Here is a 21,489-nt window from a genome sequence, read left to right on the forward strand (position 1 = left end):
CCCAGCCCTTTAGAGCCCTAATGAACCACATTACAGGAACCCACAGGATCTGACCTCAACTCACATTTTCAGCCTCCTCTCCCATGGTTCCCTGCCATTCACCCTTCACTAGTTCCAGCTGTGGGGAGGGAGGGCCTTCCAGGCTGGGAACACAGCCCGGGCAAAGGCACAGAAGCCAGACAGGACAGGATGGGTCGGATCTGGCAGTGACGTGTCCTCTCCTGTCTTCTGCAGGAACTGCAAGCTCAGCAGCAGCAGCTTGTCCATGGCCGCCGTGGACATCCTCTACATTGACATCACGAGGAGATGGAACTCCATGACCATGGACCAGCGGGATTCAGGTACCTGATGACTGGCCTCTGCCGTGTCCTGTGGGAGGACAGAGAGGGATGGGTGGTACATTATCTGTTTCTTCTTGTTAAGGGTCAAGGTGGGGGAAGGAGGAAGGTCATCCTATTGTTACCAAACCAAACTTGGGTCTGTTCGCCTGCGTGCAGTAAAGCCAATCTACTGACTCAGAGTTGTGGCGAAGGAAAGGGCAGCATTTATTGCAGGGACAAGCAAGGAGTCCAGGCAGCTCAAAAGGTCCGAGCTCCCCAACGGCTTTCAGGGAAAGGTTTTTAAAAGAAGGGTGAGGGAGAGGTGTCGCGGAGTGTGTGAGGTAATCGGGAGTCAACATCATCAAACTTCTGGTTCCAACCCGTCTGGGGTCTCCGTGCTTGTGGGCAGCATGCAGTTAACTTCTTCCACCTGGTGGGGGCTTCAGTATCTGCAAAACAGCTCAAAGGACATGGCTCAGAATGTTATCTATAGCCCTTTAGGAGGAAATAAAGGTCCTTGACTTTGTTTAATGACTAAACTATTATTATTTTGTTTTGCTTGACTGTTTTCCTTTGTTTCTGCATTTTCTCACTTCTCTGATTAAATTTATTCTTTGGAACTTGGGGAAGGCCTAGGAAGCTAAAGTTTTTCTACAAACGAAAAGCAGGTGGAGGACAGGGGGTGGAGGGGTAGGGTCTGTCCTGGGAAGGCTTGCTTACACTATGAGCTCTAGACATCAGTGGAGGGACGGAGCTGAGTTTGAATTCAGGAGCACTGTCCTGACTTCTGCTCCCAAGGCTGTGCCCACTCAAATCCTAATTCCACTGCTGGAATCCTTTGCCTAAAGCTTTGATTCCATTTATGTTGGAAACGGTCACTTATTCATTGGTTGGTTCATCCCTCGCCACACATTTCCTGGGCATAAGCAGGGCCAGGCCCCGGATAGACTGGAGAGAACAGCACTTGGTTCAGGCCCAGGAGGAACTGGCTCTAGAGTTGGGAGGCAGATGAGAACATAGCAGTAGCTAGTGCGATGCGTGCTAGGATGGAGGGAAGCACAGAGAGGCTGTCAGGAAGCTCAGCAGAGGAGTTCCTGAGCAAGGGGGGCCCAAGGGAGACTTCCTGCAGAAGCCGAGTGGGATCAGCCGAGGGGCAGGGTGGCACACACCCCCTCCTTCAGGGCTGTTTGCCTGGTCTAGGCAGAGACACACGTGAAAGGCTCAGGTCACCCCAAGTAGCCTGGAGGGTCTGCAGCTAGGAGGGAAAGGAGAAGAGGCAGAGGTGGGGTTGCAGGAGCTGTCGAGGCCTTGAACACCACGCAAAAGAGCTTGAGCTTGATCCCCTAGATCACGTGGGGCCAGTGAAGGATTCGGTAAGAAGAATCCACCTTTGGTGGATGAATTTCTGATCTTTTTCCTCCCAGAGTGGGTTTTTCTAAAAAGCCATAATAACCATACCTGACATTTGTTCAGCTCATCACAAAATTACAGCAGGCTCTCATGCATATTCCCTCATTAAACGTCTCTGCTGTGGACCAGTGCAGTAGGTATTAACGTTCGCATTTCACAGCCGAGTAAACCGCAGCTCAGGTGATGGCAAGGGGGCCACCCTCCACTCGGTTGCCTCCTTGCAAAAAGGACACACAAAGAGGGGGCGCCTCAGGGAGCAGTTTTTGTTTTTTTTTAAGAATTTTAAGTCATTACAACAGTCGCCTCTTTTTTTTTTTTTTTTTTTTTATTTTTGGCTGTGTTGGGTCTTCGTTTCCGTGCGAGGGCTTTCTCTAGTTGCGGCAAGCGGGGGCCACTCTTCATCGCGGTGCGCGGGCCTCTCACTATTGCGGCCTCTCTTGTTGAGGAGCACAGGCTCCAGACGCGCAGGCTCAGTAGTTGTGGCTCACGGGCCCAGTTGCTCCGCGGCATGTGGGATCTTCCCAGACCAGGGCTCAAACCCGTGTCCCCTGCATTATCAGGCAGATTCTCAACCACTGCGCCACCAGGGAAGCCCTCAGGGAGCAGTTTTCTCCTGCGATAGGGTGGCGAGGACCTGAAATCAGGGGGGTTGGGAGACCCAGCTTAGAGCTGACAATGCCACTTCCTACGATGTAAGCGCGAGAAGCCGTTTCACCTCGTCCTGTCCATTTCCTCCTCTGTAAAGGGTGCCAGCAACACCAGCTCTCTGGGGTGCCGTGTGTCGGAGGGTCTGAAAGCCTGTGGGGCCCTCGTGGACAGTTCATCTTATCAGTGGGCTCCCCTTGGGGAGAATCCTGAACAGGATGCTCCCTGCCAGATCCTGCCCCGCACCCCGGGTCTGCCCTGGGCTAAAGCTCCCTGACCACAAGGACCAGCAGCCCTTCCTGCAGGTGCCGGGACTTGGGCATCGTTTGCTAAGTGGTTTCACGTCTGATAATGAGGCTTCCAGCTGCCAGTCTTGGGTGTTTCCTATGTGCTGAGCGCACTGCCCGGCACTTGACACGTGCAGCATGGGCTAGAATCCTCCCAGAGGTAGACACGATTATCTCTTTCATACAGAGAAGGAAATTGAGGCTCAGAGGCACGGCTGGTGGGTAAGGCTTTAACACCAAGCTGCCACCCTCCCCTTCCGGTTGCTTCCTCCTGCTATTGGTCCCAGAGTAAGATGACCACCCAGCTCCCTACTGCTCCCCTTTCTTAAATTCAAAAGCAAAACTCAGGGGATACTAATACTCACTGATTCGACAAGGCGAGAGCTCCTATCGCATCTCCGCCGTCGGAGCTCCCTTCCATCCTTCCCTGGCAACCAGGAGAGGCTGGAGATGGAACGTCTTAGAAGTAGGCAGATGAATTATCATCTCCAGGACGGAGGGCGCTCATGTGACAGTTGAGCCGCCTGCTTTCTGCTGACGCCTTCAGAAAGTGAAGACTTGTTTGCTCTGTGAGCCGAATGCGGGGCATCGTTGCAGGAGCCTGTGGAGGGGGCCAGATGAGGGGGCAGGGGTGGCAGTGGAATTATTAAATATTGAAATTGATCAGGAGTAGCAGCAGGAAGCTATTTATCATGTTTTATTGCTTCAAACTAGCATTACCATCTGGCCCCATTGTTAATTCTGAGTAGCTTTTCATGTTTTGTTTGCCTCTTAAATTGCTCCCCAGCAGCGGAATCCACAGGGGCTGCCCACAGTACAGGCTCGGGTGAGGTTTTCCGGGGTCTGCAGCGTCTCTCTGTCTGCTGACCAAGCTAAGGAGATGAGAAAAATACTAATTTTTAGAACATACAGATGCGCAAATCTGGGGCTGGGCTCTTCCAGGCCTTTCTGCCCTGCCTCAGCCCCTGAATGTGTGGAATAACAATCCTTAGTAGTAACTGCAATTTTGAGATCACCTCCGATGTACAAATATCACTGCTAATTCTCACACCAGACCTTCGAGGTGGGGGATCAGATCCCATTTTACAGAGCAGGATTCTGAGGTTTCCAAGAGCAAAAGTGACGCGTCTGAAATCCCATAGCCAGTGTGTAGCAGAAGCTGGATTTGCACTCAAGCCTCCTGCCTCGTGGCCCAGGACGCCGTCCCCAATCCAGGGCCACACCGAGCAGGGCTTGTTCTTCTGAGTGACGGGGAGGGGATGGGGCTCGCGAGGCAGGGAGGTGAAAGGTCAATTCACAGAGCACAAGGAAGGCAGAACTGGAGTGGGAGCTGGTGCCTCTTCCACGCACCTGTCTCCCTTCCTCCTTGGAGCTTATACTCCTGTTCTCCTGTTTCCATCACTCCTGAAAGGAAATGATAGCGTCCAGGGTGAGGGGTCGCATAGGCAGTGAGGGCTGGGCATTGAAGCCAGGAGTGAGAAGGCTGTCTGTGCCCGTGGGCTCAGGGGCCACTGCTGTCTTAGCTGGTTCAGGCCGGGGCCCAGATGCCTCCTGGGAAGGCTGCTCGAGCACCTCTGATTCTCAAGGAGAAGGAGTTTCTGAAGCCAGCCACGTGCTCAGGACCATTCAGGAAGCTACTGGATGTCAAACAAGTAAAGGCCTGGCCGGAGGTGTGGGTCCATGTGAGCTGGGGCAGCTTTACCTGCCCTAGAGCTGCTGTGGGGCTGGCAAGAAAGAAGTCAGAAGAGGGGCAGAACATGCGCTCTCAGTCTCAAAGGGCACGCACTCACTCATTCATTCACTCATTCATTCATTCAACAGACAGGTAATGAATGTGTTACCAGGTATTGGGCCCTACTGGAATATAAAGAGGAATTATTTTACAGACCCTATTCTCAAGGAAAAAAAAATAATAGAGATTATGTACTGAACATTTACTATGTAACAGAAATCAAAGATGCTTGTTATGAATTGCTTCATATAACTCTCACACAGCCCTGTGAGATAAGGCTGGCTATTCCCATTTGACAGATGAGAAAGCTGAGGCTCAAAGGGGTGAATTTAAGCAAGCGTGTCAAGTCTTACAGTGGGGAGCCTGGGATCTGAACCAAGAACAGCCTGCCTTCAGAGCTCATCCTTGGCCCTTCCATTACACCCAGCGTCTCCAGCCACACAAATGAAAAGGATGCACAGTTGACAGTTGTAACAGGGGGTGGCCAGAGCTCCCATGGGGGAAGCAACAAAGGAGGGAGCCTTGCGGGTGAGGAGAGAACACAAGCAAAGCACTTAGCATGGTGGGCGACCCAGAAAAGGCGCTCGCTACTCGTTCTGTATCCCCGAGGGCCTGGCACATCGACCAGAGCACGCAAAAACATCTCACTTGGTGCCCAGTGAATGTTCGATGAGCAGACGAATGCCAATATAATAAATGTCCCCCATCCCCAAAGCAGGGCCTTCTGAGTGTGAGAACCATGGCTTATACTAGCGGTGGTCTATAGGGGTCTCCCTCTGCTTTCCCACTGTCCAGTGTAAAACGCCAGCCCATTTGAATAAGACCATCACCCCAACCCAAACCCCAGTGTGTCCAAGTGCTAATGCACCTTTCCTTTCTGGAAGCCAGCCCAGACCTTCCTTCTGCCCTAATGAGACTTTGGTACCCACCAAGGGGGTTAACCAGATTCCCGATGCTCAAGGCCCTTATGAACCTTTATTTGACCTGCATGAGGAGACCCTACTATTGAAATGGAGAAGAAAAAGTGGTGTTTAAAAAGACTAGAGAGGGAAAAAAAAAACCAGTAAGAAAAAGCATACATATTATGAAATCTAAATCTCAGCCCATCCTTTTAAATAGGCTCGTTATTGATTGCTTTTTTAAATTGGACCTCAGGTGCACAGAACTGGATTAATCATAATCCTTGGTTCGTGAGACACTTCCATCCTGGTCCGTGCATAGCCTGCTCTATTTAGTTAGCTTTTTTTTTTTTTTTTTTTTTAATTTATTTATTTATTTATTTTTGGCTGTGTTGGGTCTTCGTTTCTGTGCGAGGGCTTTCTCTAGTTGCGGCAAGCGGGGGCCACTCTTCATCGCGGTGCGCGGGCCTCTCACTATCGCGGCCTCTCTTGTTGCGGAGCACAGGCTCCAGACGCGCAGGCTCAGTAGTTGTGGCTCACGGGCCTAGTTGCTCCGCGGCATGTGGGATCTTCCCAGACCAGGGCTCGAACCCGTGTCCCCTGCATTAGCAGGCAGATTCTCAACCACTGCGCCACCAGGGAAGCCCCTTAGTTAGCTTTTTGAATTAGTTATTTTTAATAATGGGATAAGCATCCACACACTCTCGTGACCCAAAGCAAAAGCTGGGACTCGACGATCACACGCGTTTAACACATGGCTCTCCCCCAACAGCAGCCCATTTCCCACCTCTCTCCACCCGAGGAGCCCTCAGCTGCATCCCATGCCCATCGCTCCCTAAACAGACTGTCTTCCTCTCTTAAAATACCAGTGACTACTTAGGAGCTTGGTGGAATTTCGTAATATGCAGTCTCACTCTCTGCAGCAGGCCAGTGTAATTGTCAATTGTCATTTAAACAAAAAAAAAAGATTTCAATTTCCAATTCTAGAATTTCTAGCAGAGCACAGAAATCTAAAAAAGGGTGTTATCCTCAAACTTGGGGTGTAGTAGCCCTCTCATTGCCCAGAACCAAACGAAGAAACACACTTGTCGGTGAAGAGGCAGTTATGTTATGTAAATTGCACTCACGAACACCTCCTTATCATTGAGACTTTGCTCTCTACTCTTCCCAGAGTGGAATTCACTTCTCTGTGGCGAGAGACTAGGATGGCATCAAGATTAGGCAATAAAAGGCAGTATCACTGGCATCCTCTGTGAGAGACAAACATTTCACTTGCAAAGGGAACACTTGAGCCCAGCATCTAGGTGTCTGGTCCATCTAACCCACAACCGACAGCTAGGGGCTTCAGAACAGCTTTGTTCACTTCACGGCCAGATTTTTTGCTGTTTTAAGATATAGACTAGAGGTCCTCCCAGTGAGCAATGGAAACATGATTGCAAAGCAAGAAAGAAAATGGACTGGAGAGTCTTTCCCACCCACGTGAGCACACACGCGACACCCACGTATGCGTGTTCGGCCCACACCTTGCTTGCAGAGGAAAAATCAGAGTGGCATAGTTTAATGTCTCATATGTGCTGTAGACTCTTTGACCAAAATAAGAAACATTTCTTCCACTGCTTGAAGAACTCCTGAGCTACATGCCCGCCTTCGTGGGGCTGCCTGGGTTTGACTGGCAGTATAACCAAAGCCACGGGCTCTGGGATCAGACAAACCTGGCTTCAAATCTGAGACCGGTAAATTGCAAGCTGTGTAGTCTCCGCAGGTTATGTAACTTCCTCTGAGCCTCACATTCATCTTCTGAAAAGGGGAGATAATAATGGTGCCCACTTCATAAGAACATTGATACGGCTGAAATGGGACAAGGCAGAAAGTGCTCAGAGCAGGGCCTGAGTAGGAGATGCTCAGGAAGCCGGGGCTGCTTCTATTGCTATCACCTGGCTCTGACTGCACCCCTCTCCCGGGACACGCTTCCTGGGCACCTACTCGTGCGGCGCTCTGCAGGTGCTGGGAACAGACAGGAAGAAACGCCTGCCTGGAGACGCTCGCAGCCTGTGGGAGGGATGGGATGTGGTGGCAGCAGGACTTCCCTCAGAGCCGACAGAGTGCCAGGGCCTCCCCTCCTTTCCCTCCAAGACAGCCCTCACCGGCCTTCGGCCCGGGTGGCTGCTATCAACAGACCAGTGTCTGGCTGCCCCATCCTCACCCCCGCTGCCCCTTTGTCCTACACGGCACTGTTGGAGGGTTGGCTGGGAAGAGGAACCCATGTGTCCAACTCAAGGAAAGTAGGGGTGTGGGGTGGACACTGTGAAGCTGGGGACCTTTAGCAAGAAATGCAGCACTGCCAGCTTCAGGGCTGCCGGGCCTGGAGGGTCAGGGCCAGTTTCTCTCCACGTGTGCCACGGTCTCCAAAGACCAGCTTTCCCCTCTCCTCTGCACGTCTGCTCTCACACTGTGGGTGCTTCTGCCCTTGGCTGGCTGCGGCGGCCTCCAGCCCTCCTCCTGTATCACCTCTCAACCCGGAGTCCACCGTCAGCCGCCTGCAGTCGCTGGTCTCACGACTACAACTCCAGGGGAGCTAGTGAGAACCTTTCCCCCTGTGCAGCCACCCCTCCGGTCACTAGCCCCACGCTCACTCGTTCCAGCCAAGGTGGCCGGCCACTTCGGAGGACCTCCATCGGGGCCACTTGCCTCTGCCCGAAGCCCCCACCCCTCACACACCACTGCCCAGGCCCTCCTCGCAAGGCGCCACCCTCAGGCTGGGCCAGGTCTCCCTTCCCACGGGCTCCAGCAGCTTCCAGCCCCGCTCCTTGCCAACACCGATCACAGTGCGAAGTAAACACTGTGGAATGAGTGTGTGGCATCTGCCCCTTGAGCTAGACTAACCTCCATGACGCCAAGCTGTTCCTGCCTTAACAGAGCCTAGCTCTGTGCCTGGCACATAGTAGGTGCTCAGCAAACGTGTGCGGGATGGACGAGGGACGGGACCCTGACGATCAGCTGACATCTGTGGGTGTCTGAGTCTCGTTACTGTCTCTCACCAAATTTCCTCAGTCGACTTATGCAAATCATCTGCCTCCTCTACTTTCCTCAGCTGGAATGAGCCCCAACTGAAATGTATGTGGTTAACAACGTACTGAAATATTTAAAAGTATTTTTACTTGGAAGGTTTAGCGAAGCCTCACTTATACATATACATGGATGGCCCCCTCCCTCCTCGGTACAGGAGGCGGGTTTCACGCGGTGCCTCGCACCGTGTCTGGCACGAGCGATGTTCTTCAGCCTTGAAATTATCTCAAAGTCAGATGGGCCTCCCTGGATGTGTGCCCTACACGCTTACAAAATAGTCAGTGTCAGAATTATTTTTAATAAAAGCAAGCGAGCCAACAGGAATGCCAGCTCGCCCTCCCTGCACAGACGCTTATCTGGGGCTGCTGCCGTGCGGGCCGCACCTTCTGTAATGACTGTCCCCTCGGCGAGGGTCGCCTGGAGACGTGTGATCACCGCCACAGCCCCTTCATCGGAGCGCCTGATCTCCATCTTCCTGTCCATCACCTCCAGGACATGGGAACAGGATCTCCACCATTGTCTGGTCCTACCCCCCAAAAAAGAGACAAAAGGAAAAAAGTGGGATGAATTTTTTTATGCAGCTGTTTCCTTTTCTTCATCCCAGATCTTGCAGGAACAGCGGCAGCAGGATGGAGGTTGTGGGAAAAGCATGAGCCATGAACCGGCGAGTCAGCCAGGCTGAGTTTGGTTCCTTGCACCTCCCATCTTGGAGCCCAGGGTTGGGGGTGAGGGGGCACTTCAGCTCCAAGAGCCACAGTTTCCTTTAAAACGGGCCAGTGACATCCACCTTGGGTTGTTGTAAGGCTTTAGTTAGTAAGTGTACCCCTGGCTCTTCTTTTACTTTGTTTTAACCACCATTGTCGTTCTTGACATGTGTGCGTGCTTTCAGATTACAAAAGAGTCTTCCAATCCACTTGTGCACTGAAAGCTCACACTCCCCCTGAGCGTGGTCTTGTTCCCACGACCCCACTCAGGGAGGAGGAAACCGAGGCTCAGGGGGGTAACGAGGGGTCAGGGACGGAGCAGGAACCGGTCCTGAGCCTCCATCTTGTGCAGCCTCAGGAAGTGACAACACTGATGAGTAAAGATGGAAGGACTACTGCCAATCCCCAAATATCCCCAGGCGGAGGCATCCATAAGGTGGGCGGAGCTGTGTTTGGTAAGACCATCAGGGAGACGTGACCAATGACAGACTCATCCTCCGCAACCCCTCCCCTCATCTGCTCCTCTACTACCAAGGAGTCAGGATACAGGGTCACACAGGCTTTACTGCTACAAAGCTCTGCACTTGACACTCCTCACAGCACCGCTATTTAGAGTTGAGGAAATGAGAATTAGACCGGTTGGGGCCACCTCCAAAGGCACCTCGCTAGTAAACAGCAGTGCTTGGACAAGGACCCACGTCTTCTAACTAAATCTTCTCCAACATGCTGCCCCTTAATGTGACTGCTGGTGATTGACACCAATATGAGCTACATTTATGGATTTTAAAAAATTAATGGACAATTTTTTTGGAAAAGTTTTTTTTTTTTTAATAAATTTATTTATTTATTTATTTTGGGCTGTGTTGGGTCTTCATTGCACACGGGCTTTCTCTAGTTGTGGCGAGCGGGGCCTTCTCTTGTTGCAGAGCACAGGCTCTAGGTGCATGGGCTTCAGTAGTTGTGGCGCGTGGGCTCAGTAGTTGTGGCTCACGGGCTTACTTCTTCTGCGGCATGTGGGATCTTCCTGGACCAGGGCTCAAACCCATGTCCCCTGCATTAGCAGGCGGATTCTTAACCACTGAGCCACCAGGGAAACCCCTTTGAAACAGTTTTAGATTTACAGAAAAATTGAGCAGATAGTACAGAGAATTCCCATATACTCCCCAAACACATACTCTTTCCTCTATAGTATCTTGCATTAGTATACATTTGTTAGTTAATAAACAAATATTAATATATTATTATTAATTAAAGTCCATAGTTTAAAGTTCACTCTGTGTTGTACATCCTATGTGTTTTGACAACTGCATAATGTAATGTATCCAGTACAGTACCATACAGAATGTTTTCACTGCCCTAAAAATCCCCTGTGTCCCACTTATTCATCCTCCCCCACCCTGAATCCCTGGCATCCACTGATCTTTTTACTCTCTTCATAGTTTTGCCTTTTTCTGAATGTCATATAGTTGGAATCGTACAGTATGTAGCCTTTTCAGTACTGGCTTCTTTCACTTAGCAATGTGCATTTAAAGGTCCTCCATGTCTTTTTGTGGCTTGATAGCTCATTTCTTTTTATCTGTGAGTAAAAGTCCATTGAATGGATATGCCACAGTTTGTTAATCCATTCACCTATTTAAGGACATCTTTGTTGCGTACAATTTTTGACAATTATGAATAAAGCTGCTATAAACATTTGTGTGCAGTTTTTTTTTGTGGACATACGTTTTCAAAATGGGCAAATACCTAGGAATGTGATTGATGGAACATGTGGTAAGACTACGTTTAGCTTTTTAAGAAACTGCCAAACTGTCTTTCAAAATGGCTGTACCATTTCACACTCCCACCAGCAATGAATGAGAGTTCCTGTTGCTCCACATCCTTGACAGCACTTAGTATTGTCAGTTTTTTAAATTTAGCCATTGTAATAGGTGTGTAGTGGTATACCACATTGTTTTAATTTGCAATTTCCTAAAGACATATGATGTCAAGCATATTTTCATATGCTTATTTGCCATTTGTATATCTTCTTTGATGAGATGTCCAGATCTTTGCCCACTTTTTTTTCTTATTGTTGAGTTTTAAGAGTTCTTTGTATATTTTGGATACAAGTCTTTTATCAAATATGTCTTTTGCAAATATTTTCTCCCAGTTTATGTGACTTATCTTTTCATTCTCTTAACAGTGCCTGTACAGAGCAGAAATTTTTAATTTTAATAAGGTCTAACATCAATTTTTTCTTTCAGGGATTTTGCTTTTGGTGTTGTGTCTAAAAATTCATAGCCAAATCCAAGGTCCCCTAGATTTTCTCCTGTTATCTTCTAAAACTTGTATAGTTTTGCATTTTACATTTATGTCTATGATCCATTTTGGGTTAATTTTTGTGAAAGGTGCAAGGTCTGTGTCTAGATTCTTTTTTTTTTTCTTTTAAATATGGATGTCCACTTGTTCCAACACCATTTGTTGAAAAGACTGTCCTTTCTCCATTGAATTTCCTTTGTTCCTTTGTCAAATATCAGTTGATTATATTTGTGTGAGTCTATTTCTGGGCTCTGTATTCTGTTCCATTGATCTAGTTGTCTCTTCTTTCACTAATACTGTGTTGTTTTGATTACTGTAACTATAGTAAGTTTTGAAGTTGGGTAGTGTCAGTCCTCTATGTTCTTCTTCTTTAGGATTGTGTTGGCTATTCTGGCCTTTTGCCTTTCCCATATAAATTTTAGAATCAGCTGGTCAATATTCACCAAATAACTTGCTGGGATTTTAATTTGGATTGTGTTAAATCTATAGAGTTGGGAAGAACTACCATCTTAACAATATTGAGTCTTCCTGTCCATGAACATGAAATATCTCTCCATTTATTTAGATCTTTTATTTCTGTCATTCAGGTTTCTTAGTTTTCTTCATATGTATCTTCCATATGTTCTGTTAGATTTATACCTAAGTATTTTATTTTATTTTACTTTACTTGGGTGCTAATATAAATGATGTTGTGTTTTTAATTTAAAATTCCAAGTGTCCATTGCTGGAATATAGGAAAGCAGTTGACTATTATATAATAACGTTGTACCCTACAATGTCACTATAATCATTTAGTTCCAGAAGTTTGTCAATTTATTGGGATTTTCTACATTGACAGCCGTGTCATTTGAGAATAAAGGCAGTTTTATTTCTACCTTTCCAATCTTTTGGTATACCTTTTCTTTTCTCTTCTTGTCTTGTTTTGTCTTGTCTTATTGAATTAACTAAGACTCCCAATGCAATGTTTAACAGGAGTGGTGAGAGGGGACATCCTTGTCCTGTTCCCAATATTAGGTGGAAAGCACCTATTTTCTCAGCATTAAATATGAAGTTAGCTGTAGGGTTTTTGTAGCTATTCTTCATCAAACGGACAAAGTTCCCCTCTGTTCCTAGCTTGCATAGAGTTTTAGGGGTTTTTTTTTTTTCTTTTTTCTTTTTTATCATGAATGAGTGTTGGATTTTGTCAAATGCCTTTCCTGCACCTATTGACATGATCATACGATTTTTCTTCTTTAGCCTGTTGATGTGATAGATTACATTAATTGATTTTTTTTTTTTTAAACTAGACCCTGGTTTCTAGACAACTTTCTTTTTTTTTTTTAATTTTATTTATTTATTTATTTATTTATTTATTTTTGGCTGTGTTGGGTCTTCGTTTCTGTGCGAGGGCTTTCTCTAGTTGCGGCAAGTGGGGGCCACTCTTCATCGCGGTGCGCGGGCCTTTCACTATCGCGGCCTCTCTTGTTGCAGAGCACAGGCTCCAGACACGCAGGCTCAGTAATTGTGGCTCATGGGCCTAGTTGCTCCGCGGCATGTGGGATCCTCCCAGACCAGGGCTCGAACCCGTGTCCTCTGCATTGGCAGGCAGATTCTCAAGCACTGCGCCACCAGGGAAGCCCACATTAATTGATTTTTGAATGTTGAGGCAGCCTTGCATATCTGGAATAAATCTCATTGGTTGTGGTGTATAATTCTTCTTATACATTATTGGATTCCACTTGCTAATATTTTGTTGAGGATTTTTGCATCTTTGTTTATGAGAGATATTGGTCCATAGTTTTACCTTTCTAGTAATGCCATTATCTAGTATTGGGGTAATGTTGACCTCATAAAATGAGTTAGAACATATTCCCTCTGCTTCTATATTCTGTAAGAGATTGTAGAGAATTGGTATCATCTCTTACTTAAATGTTTAGTAGAATTTATCAGTGAAACCATCAGGGCCTAGTGCTTTCTTTTTTAGAAGGTTATTAATTATTGATTTAATTTCTTTAATAGATATAAGCCTATTCAGATTAGCTATTTCTCTTTGTGTGAGTTTTGTTGAATTGTGTCTTTCAAGAAATTGGTCCAGGACTTCCCTGATGGCACAGTGGTTAAGAATCCACCTGCCAATGCAGGGGACATGGGTTCGAGCCCTGGTCTGGGAAGATCCCACATGCTGCAGAGCAACTAAGCCTGTGTGCCACAACTACTGAGCCTGTGCTCTAGAGCCCGCGAGCCACAACTACTGAGCCCACATGCCTAGAGCCCATGCTCCACAACGAGGGACGCCACCGCAATAAGAAGCCCGCGCACCACAACAAAGAGCAGCCCCCACTGGCCGCAACTTAGAGAAAGCCCACGCCCAGCAATGAAGAGCCAACACAGCCAAAAATAAATAAATTAATTAATTTAAAAAAAAGAGAAATTGATCCGTTTCATCTAAGTTATCAAATTTGTGGACACAAAGTTATTCATAATATTCCTTTATTATCCTTTTAATGTCTATGGGATCAGTAGTGATAACCCTCTTTCATTTCTGATATTAGTCATTTTAATTACTAATTAGTAGTCTAGTAATCTTCTCTCTTTTTTTCTTGCTTAGCCTGGCTAGAGGTTTATCAGTTTCATTGATCTTTTTATAGAACCAGCTTTTGGCTTAATTGATTTTCTTTATTGCTTTCCTATTTTTAATTTCATTGATTTGTGCTCTAGTTTTTGTTATTTCTTTTCTTCTGCTTACTTTGGATTTAATTTGCTCTTCTTTTTCTAGTTTCCTAAGATGGGAGTTTAGATAATTGATTTAAGATCTTTCATTTTGTTTAATATATGCATTCAAGGCTCTAAATGTCCCTCTAAGCACTGCTTTCACTGCATCCCACAAAATTCAGTAAGTTCTATTTTCATTTTCACTTAGTTAAAAATATTTTTAAATTTCTCTTGAGACTTATTTTTTGACCCATGTATTGTTTAGACATGTGCTATTTAATCTCCAAATATGTGGAGAATTTTCAGCTGTCTTTCTGTTATTGATCTTTAGTTTAATTTCATTGTGGTATGAGAGGATGCTTTGTATGATTTCTATTCTTTTAAATGTGTTAGGTTATGTTTTATGGCTGAGAATATAGTCTATCTTGGTAAATGTTCTGTGTGAACTGAAAATAATGTGTATTCTGCTCTTGTTGAATAAGGTATTTTATACATGTCAATTAGATACAGTTGATTGATGGTGCTGTTCAGTTCAACTATATCCTTACCAATTTTCTGCCTGCTGGATCTGTCAATTACTGATAGAGGGGTGTTGAAATCTCCAACTATAAGAGTGTATTTGTCTATTTCCCCTTGCAGTTCTATCTGTTTTACCTCACATATTTTGACACTCTGTTTTTAGCTACATACATGATAAGGATTGTTGTCTTCTTGGAGAATTGACCCCTTTATCATTAAATAATGCCCACCTTTATCCCTGATAGTTTTCTTGGTTCTGCAGTCTGCGTTGTCTGAAATTAATATAGCTACTCCAGCCTTTTTTTTTTTTTAGTTAGTGTTAGCATGATATATCTTTCTCCATCCCTTTACTTTTTATCTATGTCTTTATGTTTAAAGAGGGTTTCTTGTAAACAATATGTAGTTGGATTTTGCTCTTTTAAATCCACTCTAACAATCTCTGTCTTTTAATTAATGTATTTAAACCATTCACATTTAAAGTGATTATTTCTATAGCTGGATTACTATTTACCATGTTAGTAACTGCTTTCCATTTATTTCCCTTGTTCTTTGTTTCTTTTTTATCTTCCCCTCTTTTTCTGCCTTCTCTGGTTTTAATTGAGCATTTTATATGATTTCATTTTCTCTCTTAATATGTCAGTTATACTTCTTCTTTAAAAATTAGTGGTTGTCCTAGAGTTTGCAGTGTACTTTTTCAGCTAATAAGCCCATTTTCAAATAGTGCTGTACCACTTCCCAGAGAGTGCAAGTTCCTTGTAAAAGAGTACTCCCAATTCCTCCCCCCTTCCCTAATAACTTTGCTGTGACTCATTTCACTTAGTCCTAAGCTATAATCACCCAACACATTGTTGATATTATTACTTTGAACAAACAGTTATCTGTTAGATCAGTTAAGAATAAGAAAAATAAAAAAGATTTATTTTACCTTCATTTATTCCTTTTCTGATGCTCTTCTTTTCTTTATGTAGATCTGAGTTTCTGACCTAGATCATTTTCTTTCTCTCTGAAGAGCTTCTTTGAACATTGCTTGCAAAGCAAGTCTATGGGCAACAAATTCCTTCAGTTTTTGTTTGAGAAATATTTCTCCTTCACCTTTGAAGGATAATTTCTCTGGATACAGAATTCTAGGTTTATGGGATTTTTCTTTCAACATTTAAGATATTTCACTCCTGTCTCTTCTTGCATGGTTTCTGGTGAGATGCTGATGTAATTTTTTTCTTATTCCTCTATAGGTAAGGTGTTTTTCCCCTCTGGCGTCTGTCAAGGTTTTCTCTGTCTCTGGTTTTCTGCAGTTTGAATATGATATGTATAGGTGTTAATTTTTTGGTATTTCTCCTGCTTGTCATTCTCTGAGCTTCTTGGATCTGTGGTTTGGATGTCTCATTAATTTTGGAAAATTCTCAGCCATTATTACTTCAAATATCTCTTCTGTTCCTTTCTTTTTTCTCCTTCTGGTATTCCCATTGTATTTCAAGCCTTTTGTATTGTCCCACTGTTCCAAGACATTCTCCTTTACTTTATCCTTTTTAAAAAAATTCAATTTATTTATAATAAAAAACAAAAACAGTTCACCCATTTCTCCTCCACCAACCCCCCACCTTTGGCAACCACCAGTTTGTTCTCTGTTATCTATGAACTTGGGTTGTTTTTTTTAATGTTTTTCATTTTTGTTTTAGATTCCATATATAAGAGAGATGCACAGTATTTGTCTTTCTCTGTTCTGTCTTATTTCACTTAGCATAATGCCCTTGAGCTCCATCCATGTTGTTGCAAATGGTACAATTTCATTCTCTTTTATTGCTGAATAATAGTCATATTACAATGTCTTTATCCAGTCATCCATCAGTGGACACTTAGCTTGTGTCCGTATCTCAGCTATTGTAAATAATGCTGTAATGAACATGGGAGTTCATATATCTTTTTTTTTTTAAACGTTCCTTTTTTTTTTTTTTAATTAATTAATTTATTTATTTTTTGGCTGTGTTGGGTCTTCATTTCTGTGCAAGGGCTTTCTCTAGTTGCAGTGAGAGGGGGCCACTCTTCATCGCGGTGCACGGGCCTCTCACTGTCGCGGCCTCTCCCGTGGTGGAGCACGGGCTCCAGACGTGCAGGCTCAGTAGCTGTGGCTCACGGGCCCAGTTGCTCTGCGGCATGTGGGATCTTCCCAGACCAGGGCTCGAACCCGTGTCCCCTGCATTGGCAGGTGGACCCTCAACCACTGCACCACCAGGGAAGCCCCGAGTGCATATATCTTTTCGAGTTAATGTTTTCATTTTCTTCAGATAAATACCCAGAAGTGGATTTGCTGGATCATGTTAGAGTTCTATTTTTAATCTTTTATGGAGCCTCCATACTGTTTTCCACAATGGCTGCACCATTTTACATTCCCACCAACAGGGCACAAGGATTCCCTTTTCTCCACATTCTTGCCAACACTCATTATTTCTTATCTATTTGATAATAGCCGTTCTAATAGGCATGAGGTGCTGTCTCATTGTGGTTTTGATTTGCATTTCCCTGATGATTAATGACGTTGCACAACTTTTCAGGTACCTGTTGGCTTCTTTGGACAAATGTCTATTCAGATCTTCTGCCCATTTTAAAATCAGATTGTTTGGAATTTTTTTCCATTGAGTTGTATGAGTTCTTTATATGTTTTGAATATTAGCCCCTTACCAGATATATAATTTGCAGTTATTTTCTCCCATTCAGTAGGTTGCCTTTTCATTTTGTTGGTGGTTTCCTTTGCTGTGCAAAGGAAACTTTTTAATTTGATGTTCATTTTTGCTTTTGGTGTCAGATTAAAAAGCTATCGCCAAGACCTATATCAAGGAGCTTACCGCCTATGTTTTCTCCTAGGAGTTTAATGGTTTCAGGTCTTAGTTTTGAGTCTTTAATTCATTTTGAGTAATTTTTGTGTATGGTGTTAGATGGTGGTCCAGTTTCATTCTTTTGCATGTGGCTGTCCAATTTTCCCAACACCATTTCTTGAAGAAACTGTCCTTTCCCCATTGTATATTCTCTACTCTTTTGTTGTAAATTAATTGACCATATATGCATGGGTTTATTTCTGGACTCTCTCTTCTGTTCCATTGATCTATGTGTCTGTTTTTATCCCAACACCATACAGTTTTCACTACTATAGCTTTGTAATATAGTTCGAAATCAGGAAGTGTGATGCCCACAGCTTTGTTCTTCTTTCTCAAGATTGCTTTGGCTATTTAGAGTCTTTTTTGGTTCCATACATATTTTAGGATTGTTTGTTCTATTTCTGTGAAAAATGTCATTGGGATTTTGATACAGATTGCATAGAATCTGTATATTGCTTTGGGTAATATGGACATTTTAACAATATTAATTATTCCAATCCATGAGTACAGAATATTTTTGCATTCATTTGTCTTCAACTTCTTTCATTGATACCTTACAGTTTTCAATATACAGATCTTTCAACTCCTTGGTTAAATTTATTCCTGAGTATTTTATTCTTTTTGATGCAATTGTAAATGGGATTGTTTTCTTAATTTCTCTTTCTGACAGTTTGTTATTAGTGTATAGAAAGCAACAGATTGTTGTGTATTGATTTTGTATCCTGTAACTTAACTGAATTCGTTTATTAGTTCGAGCAGTTTTTTGATGGAATCTTTAGGGTTTTCCATATATAATATCATGTCATCTGCAAATAGTGACAATTTTACTTTTTCCTTTCCAATTTTGATTCCTTTTATTTCTTTTTCTTGCCTAGTTGCTCTGGATAGGACTTCCAATACTATGTTGAATTAAATTGGTAAGAGTGGACATCTTTGTCTTGCTCCTGGCCTTAGAGGAAAAGCTTTCAGCTTCTCACCATTGAGTATGATGTTAGCTGAGGGCTTGTCATATATGACCTTTATTCTGTTGAGGTATCTTCTCTCTATACCTGATTTGTTGAGAGTTTCTTTTATCATAAATGGATGTTGTACTTTGTCAAATGCTTTTTCTGCATCTATTGAGATAATCATATGATTTTTATCCTTCATTTTATTAATGTGGTATACAACATTGACTGATTTGCAGATGGTGAACCATCCTTTGTCTTCCTGGAATAAATCTCACTTGATCATGGTGTATGATCCTTTTAATGTATTGTTGAATTCAGTTTGCTAATATTTTGTTGAGGATTTTTGCATCTATGTTCATCAGGGGTATTGGCCTATACTTTTTTTTTCTTGTGGCATCCTTGTCTGATTTTGGTATCAGGATAACACTGGCCTCATAAAATGAGTTTGGAAGAGTTCCTTCATCTCCTATTTTTTGGAAGAGTTTGAGAAGGTGTTAGCTCTCCCTAAATGTTTGATAGAATTTGCCTGTGAAGCCATCTGGTCCTGGACTTTTGTTTGTTGGAAGGTTTTTGATTACTGATTCAATCTCCCTACTAGTAATTGGTCTGTTCAGATTATCTATTTCATCTTGACTAAGTCTTGGTAGGTTGTTTGTTTCTATGAATTTATCCATTTCTTCTAGGTTGTCCAAAGACACTGTTCCTGGACATTCAGGGTTTTTTTGTTTTTTTATTATATTTTATTTTATTTATTTGTTTATTTATTTATTTATTTTTGGCTGCATGGGGTCCTCGTTGCTGTGTGCGGGCTTTCTCTAGTTGCAGTGGGCGGGGGCTACTCTTCATTGCAGTGCGTGGGCTTCTCATTGTGGTGGCTTCTCTTGCTGCAGAGCACGGGCTCTAGGCGCGGGCTTCAGTAGTTGTGGCACACGGGCTCTAGTTGTGGCTCGCGGGCTTTAGAGCGCAGGCTCAGTAGTTGTGGTGCATGGGCTTTGTTGCTCCATGGCATGTGGGATCTTCCCAGACCAGGGCTTGAACCCGTGTGCCCTGCATTGGCAGGCAGATTCTTAACCACTGTGCCACCAGAGAAGTCCCTCAGGTTTGTTTTTTTTTTTCATTCATTTTTCTCTTCTCTTTTCAGTTTGGTGCTGAAAGCTCGACCTCTGTGCACTGGTGTTGAACCAAATCTTGGAGACAGAGTTTTGGATGAAGTAGAAAAGAATAGCTTTATTGTTTTGCCAGGCAAAGGGAGATACAGTGGGCTTTTGCCCTGAAAAACTGTGTGTCCCAACCCGGGGGAATTTGGTGAGGAGTTTTATAGCAATAGTTCAAGGGCAGCGTTGCTGATAAGGATCTGTGTGTGTGCAGGGCCTGTATTCCTTTAATCTGGCCTCAGGTGATTTCCTGATGAGCTTCTGTGATTCCTTTAATCTGGCCTCAAGTGGTCTCCTGATCTTCTCTGAAGAAAGCTTCATCAAGTAGTTAGCATCTTCCATTTGGTGGGGGTTTTAGTTCTGCAGAAGAACTTAAATATATTGTTGTGTGTATCCCTTGAGGCAGAATGAGGACCCTGCCCCAAGGCTATACTATTGTTTCTTGGCTGCTCCTCCCTTGTCTCTGCATCCCCTCCCTTCCCTGATTAACAACTGTTTGAATCTGCCCTTTGGGACTCAGGGAAGGTCATGGAGTCTATTCCCTACAAACAAGAAACAGCGGACAGAAATGCTTCCATGCCCAGGGGCCCCACAGGGTCCTGCTCAGTTTCAAGTTTGTGACATTTCTATTGACATATCTTCAGGCTCATTGATTCTTTCCTTAGCTATGTCTAGTCTATTTCTGAGCCCATTGAGAGCTTTCTTCATTTCTGTTATGGTGTTTTTAATTTCTAGCATTTTCTTTTGATTCTTTCTTAGAGTATCCATCTCTCTCCTTACATTGCCCATCTGTTCTTGAATGTTGCCTACTTTTTCCATCAGAGCCCTTAATATATTAATCATCATTATTTTTAATTCTCTGTCAGATAATTCCAACATCTGTTTCATATCTGAGTCTGATTTTGATGCTTACTTTGTCTCTTCAGACGATGGTTTTTTCTCATCTTTTAGCAGGTCTTGTAATTTGGGGTTGAAAGCTGGCCATGATATATCAGGTACTAAGAACTGAGGCAATCAGGCTTTAAGTGTGAGGTTTTATGTTAACCTGGCTGGGAGCTGGGCTGTATTTAATGTTTGCTGCAGCTGTAGGTACCAGAGGCTTCAGCTTCCTTGGTTTTATTTTCAACCCCCAATTGTCTTTGGGTTTCCTTAAACAATCCTTCTTAAATTGTTTTGCAGCTCTCGGTTGTATCCACTGTTGTAATATTGGAGCCCTGTTGATGTGGTGGTAATTTGCTAGGGAGAGAAAGCATTTGATAATCTTATGGTTAAATCTCAGTTTCTTAGTGGGCTTGAGTACTTGGACTGAGATGTTCAGAAGTGTTTCTTAGCCTTTTTTTTTTTCTTTCCTTATGTGAGAAAGAAGGAAGAGAGAGCCTGCAGTTGTCTTTCCAGGAAGAGAGAGGCTGGAGTTGTCTAATTGCCCTTCCCTCAGCTCAGATAAGCCTGTGGTAAAGCAGTTCCCCTTGAGGGCAGGACTTTGTTATGGAGAACACTCTGGGCATATTTCAAAATGATTACCTTCCCCTCATCCCTGCCTGAAGCAAGAGGGATTTTTCTCCTATAGTCACCTTGAGAACCTGGTTGGGTTCTGGAGGTAAAGTGTGGGGGACCCCCTAAAACTGAGCCCCCAGGAATTTCTAACTCTCAATCTAGTCCATAGTCAGCCTCCAGCAATTCTTGAATCACCAATTAAGTGTTCCTACCAGTTACTGGTTCTAGCAACTTCTGCTCCCAGTAAGCTGATCTCAGCTGTGATTCTCCATGTTCACTTGTCTGTCCAGTTTTTAGGGTGACAGTTTGCCCTGTGACCTTATTTCTCTGACAGATGTAAGAAAAACCATCGATTTCCAGTTTGCTCATTTTTTTTTCTTATTGTGAGAATGGGAGTGATGACTTCCAAGCTCTTTATGTGTCAGAGCTGAAACTGGAAGCCCTCTTTAC

General features: G+C 44.1%; 1 protein-coding gene across 1 annotated transcript in view; it reads left to right on the forward strand.

Moving 5' to 3' along the window:
- The window catches only part of TTLL11 (tubulin tyrosine ligase like 11), a 242,034-nt gene that overhangs the window by 206,200 nt on the left and 14,345 nt on the right, over positions 1–21,489 (forward strand). Inside the window, exon 8 of the mRNA XM_061200992.1 lies at positions 235–341. Coding sequence (XP_061056975.1) covers positions 235–341 — 107 coding nt within the window. The remainder of the gene's footprint in view (positions 1–234; positions 342–21,489) is intronic.

The sequence above is a fragment of the Eubalaena glacialis genome, chromosome 9 (genome assembly GCF_028564815.1).
Source record: "Eubalaena glacialis isolate mEubGla1 chromosome 9, mEubGla1.1.hap2.+ XY, whole genome shotgun sequence".
In the NCBI taxonomy this organism is placed as follows: Eukaryota; Metazoa; Chordata; class Mammalia; order Artiodactyla; family Balaenidae; genus Eubalaena; species Eubalaena glacialis.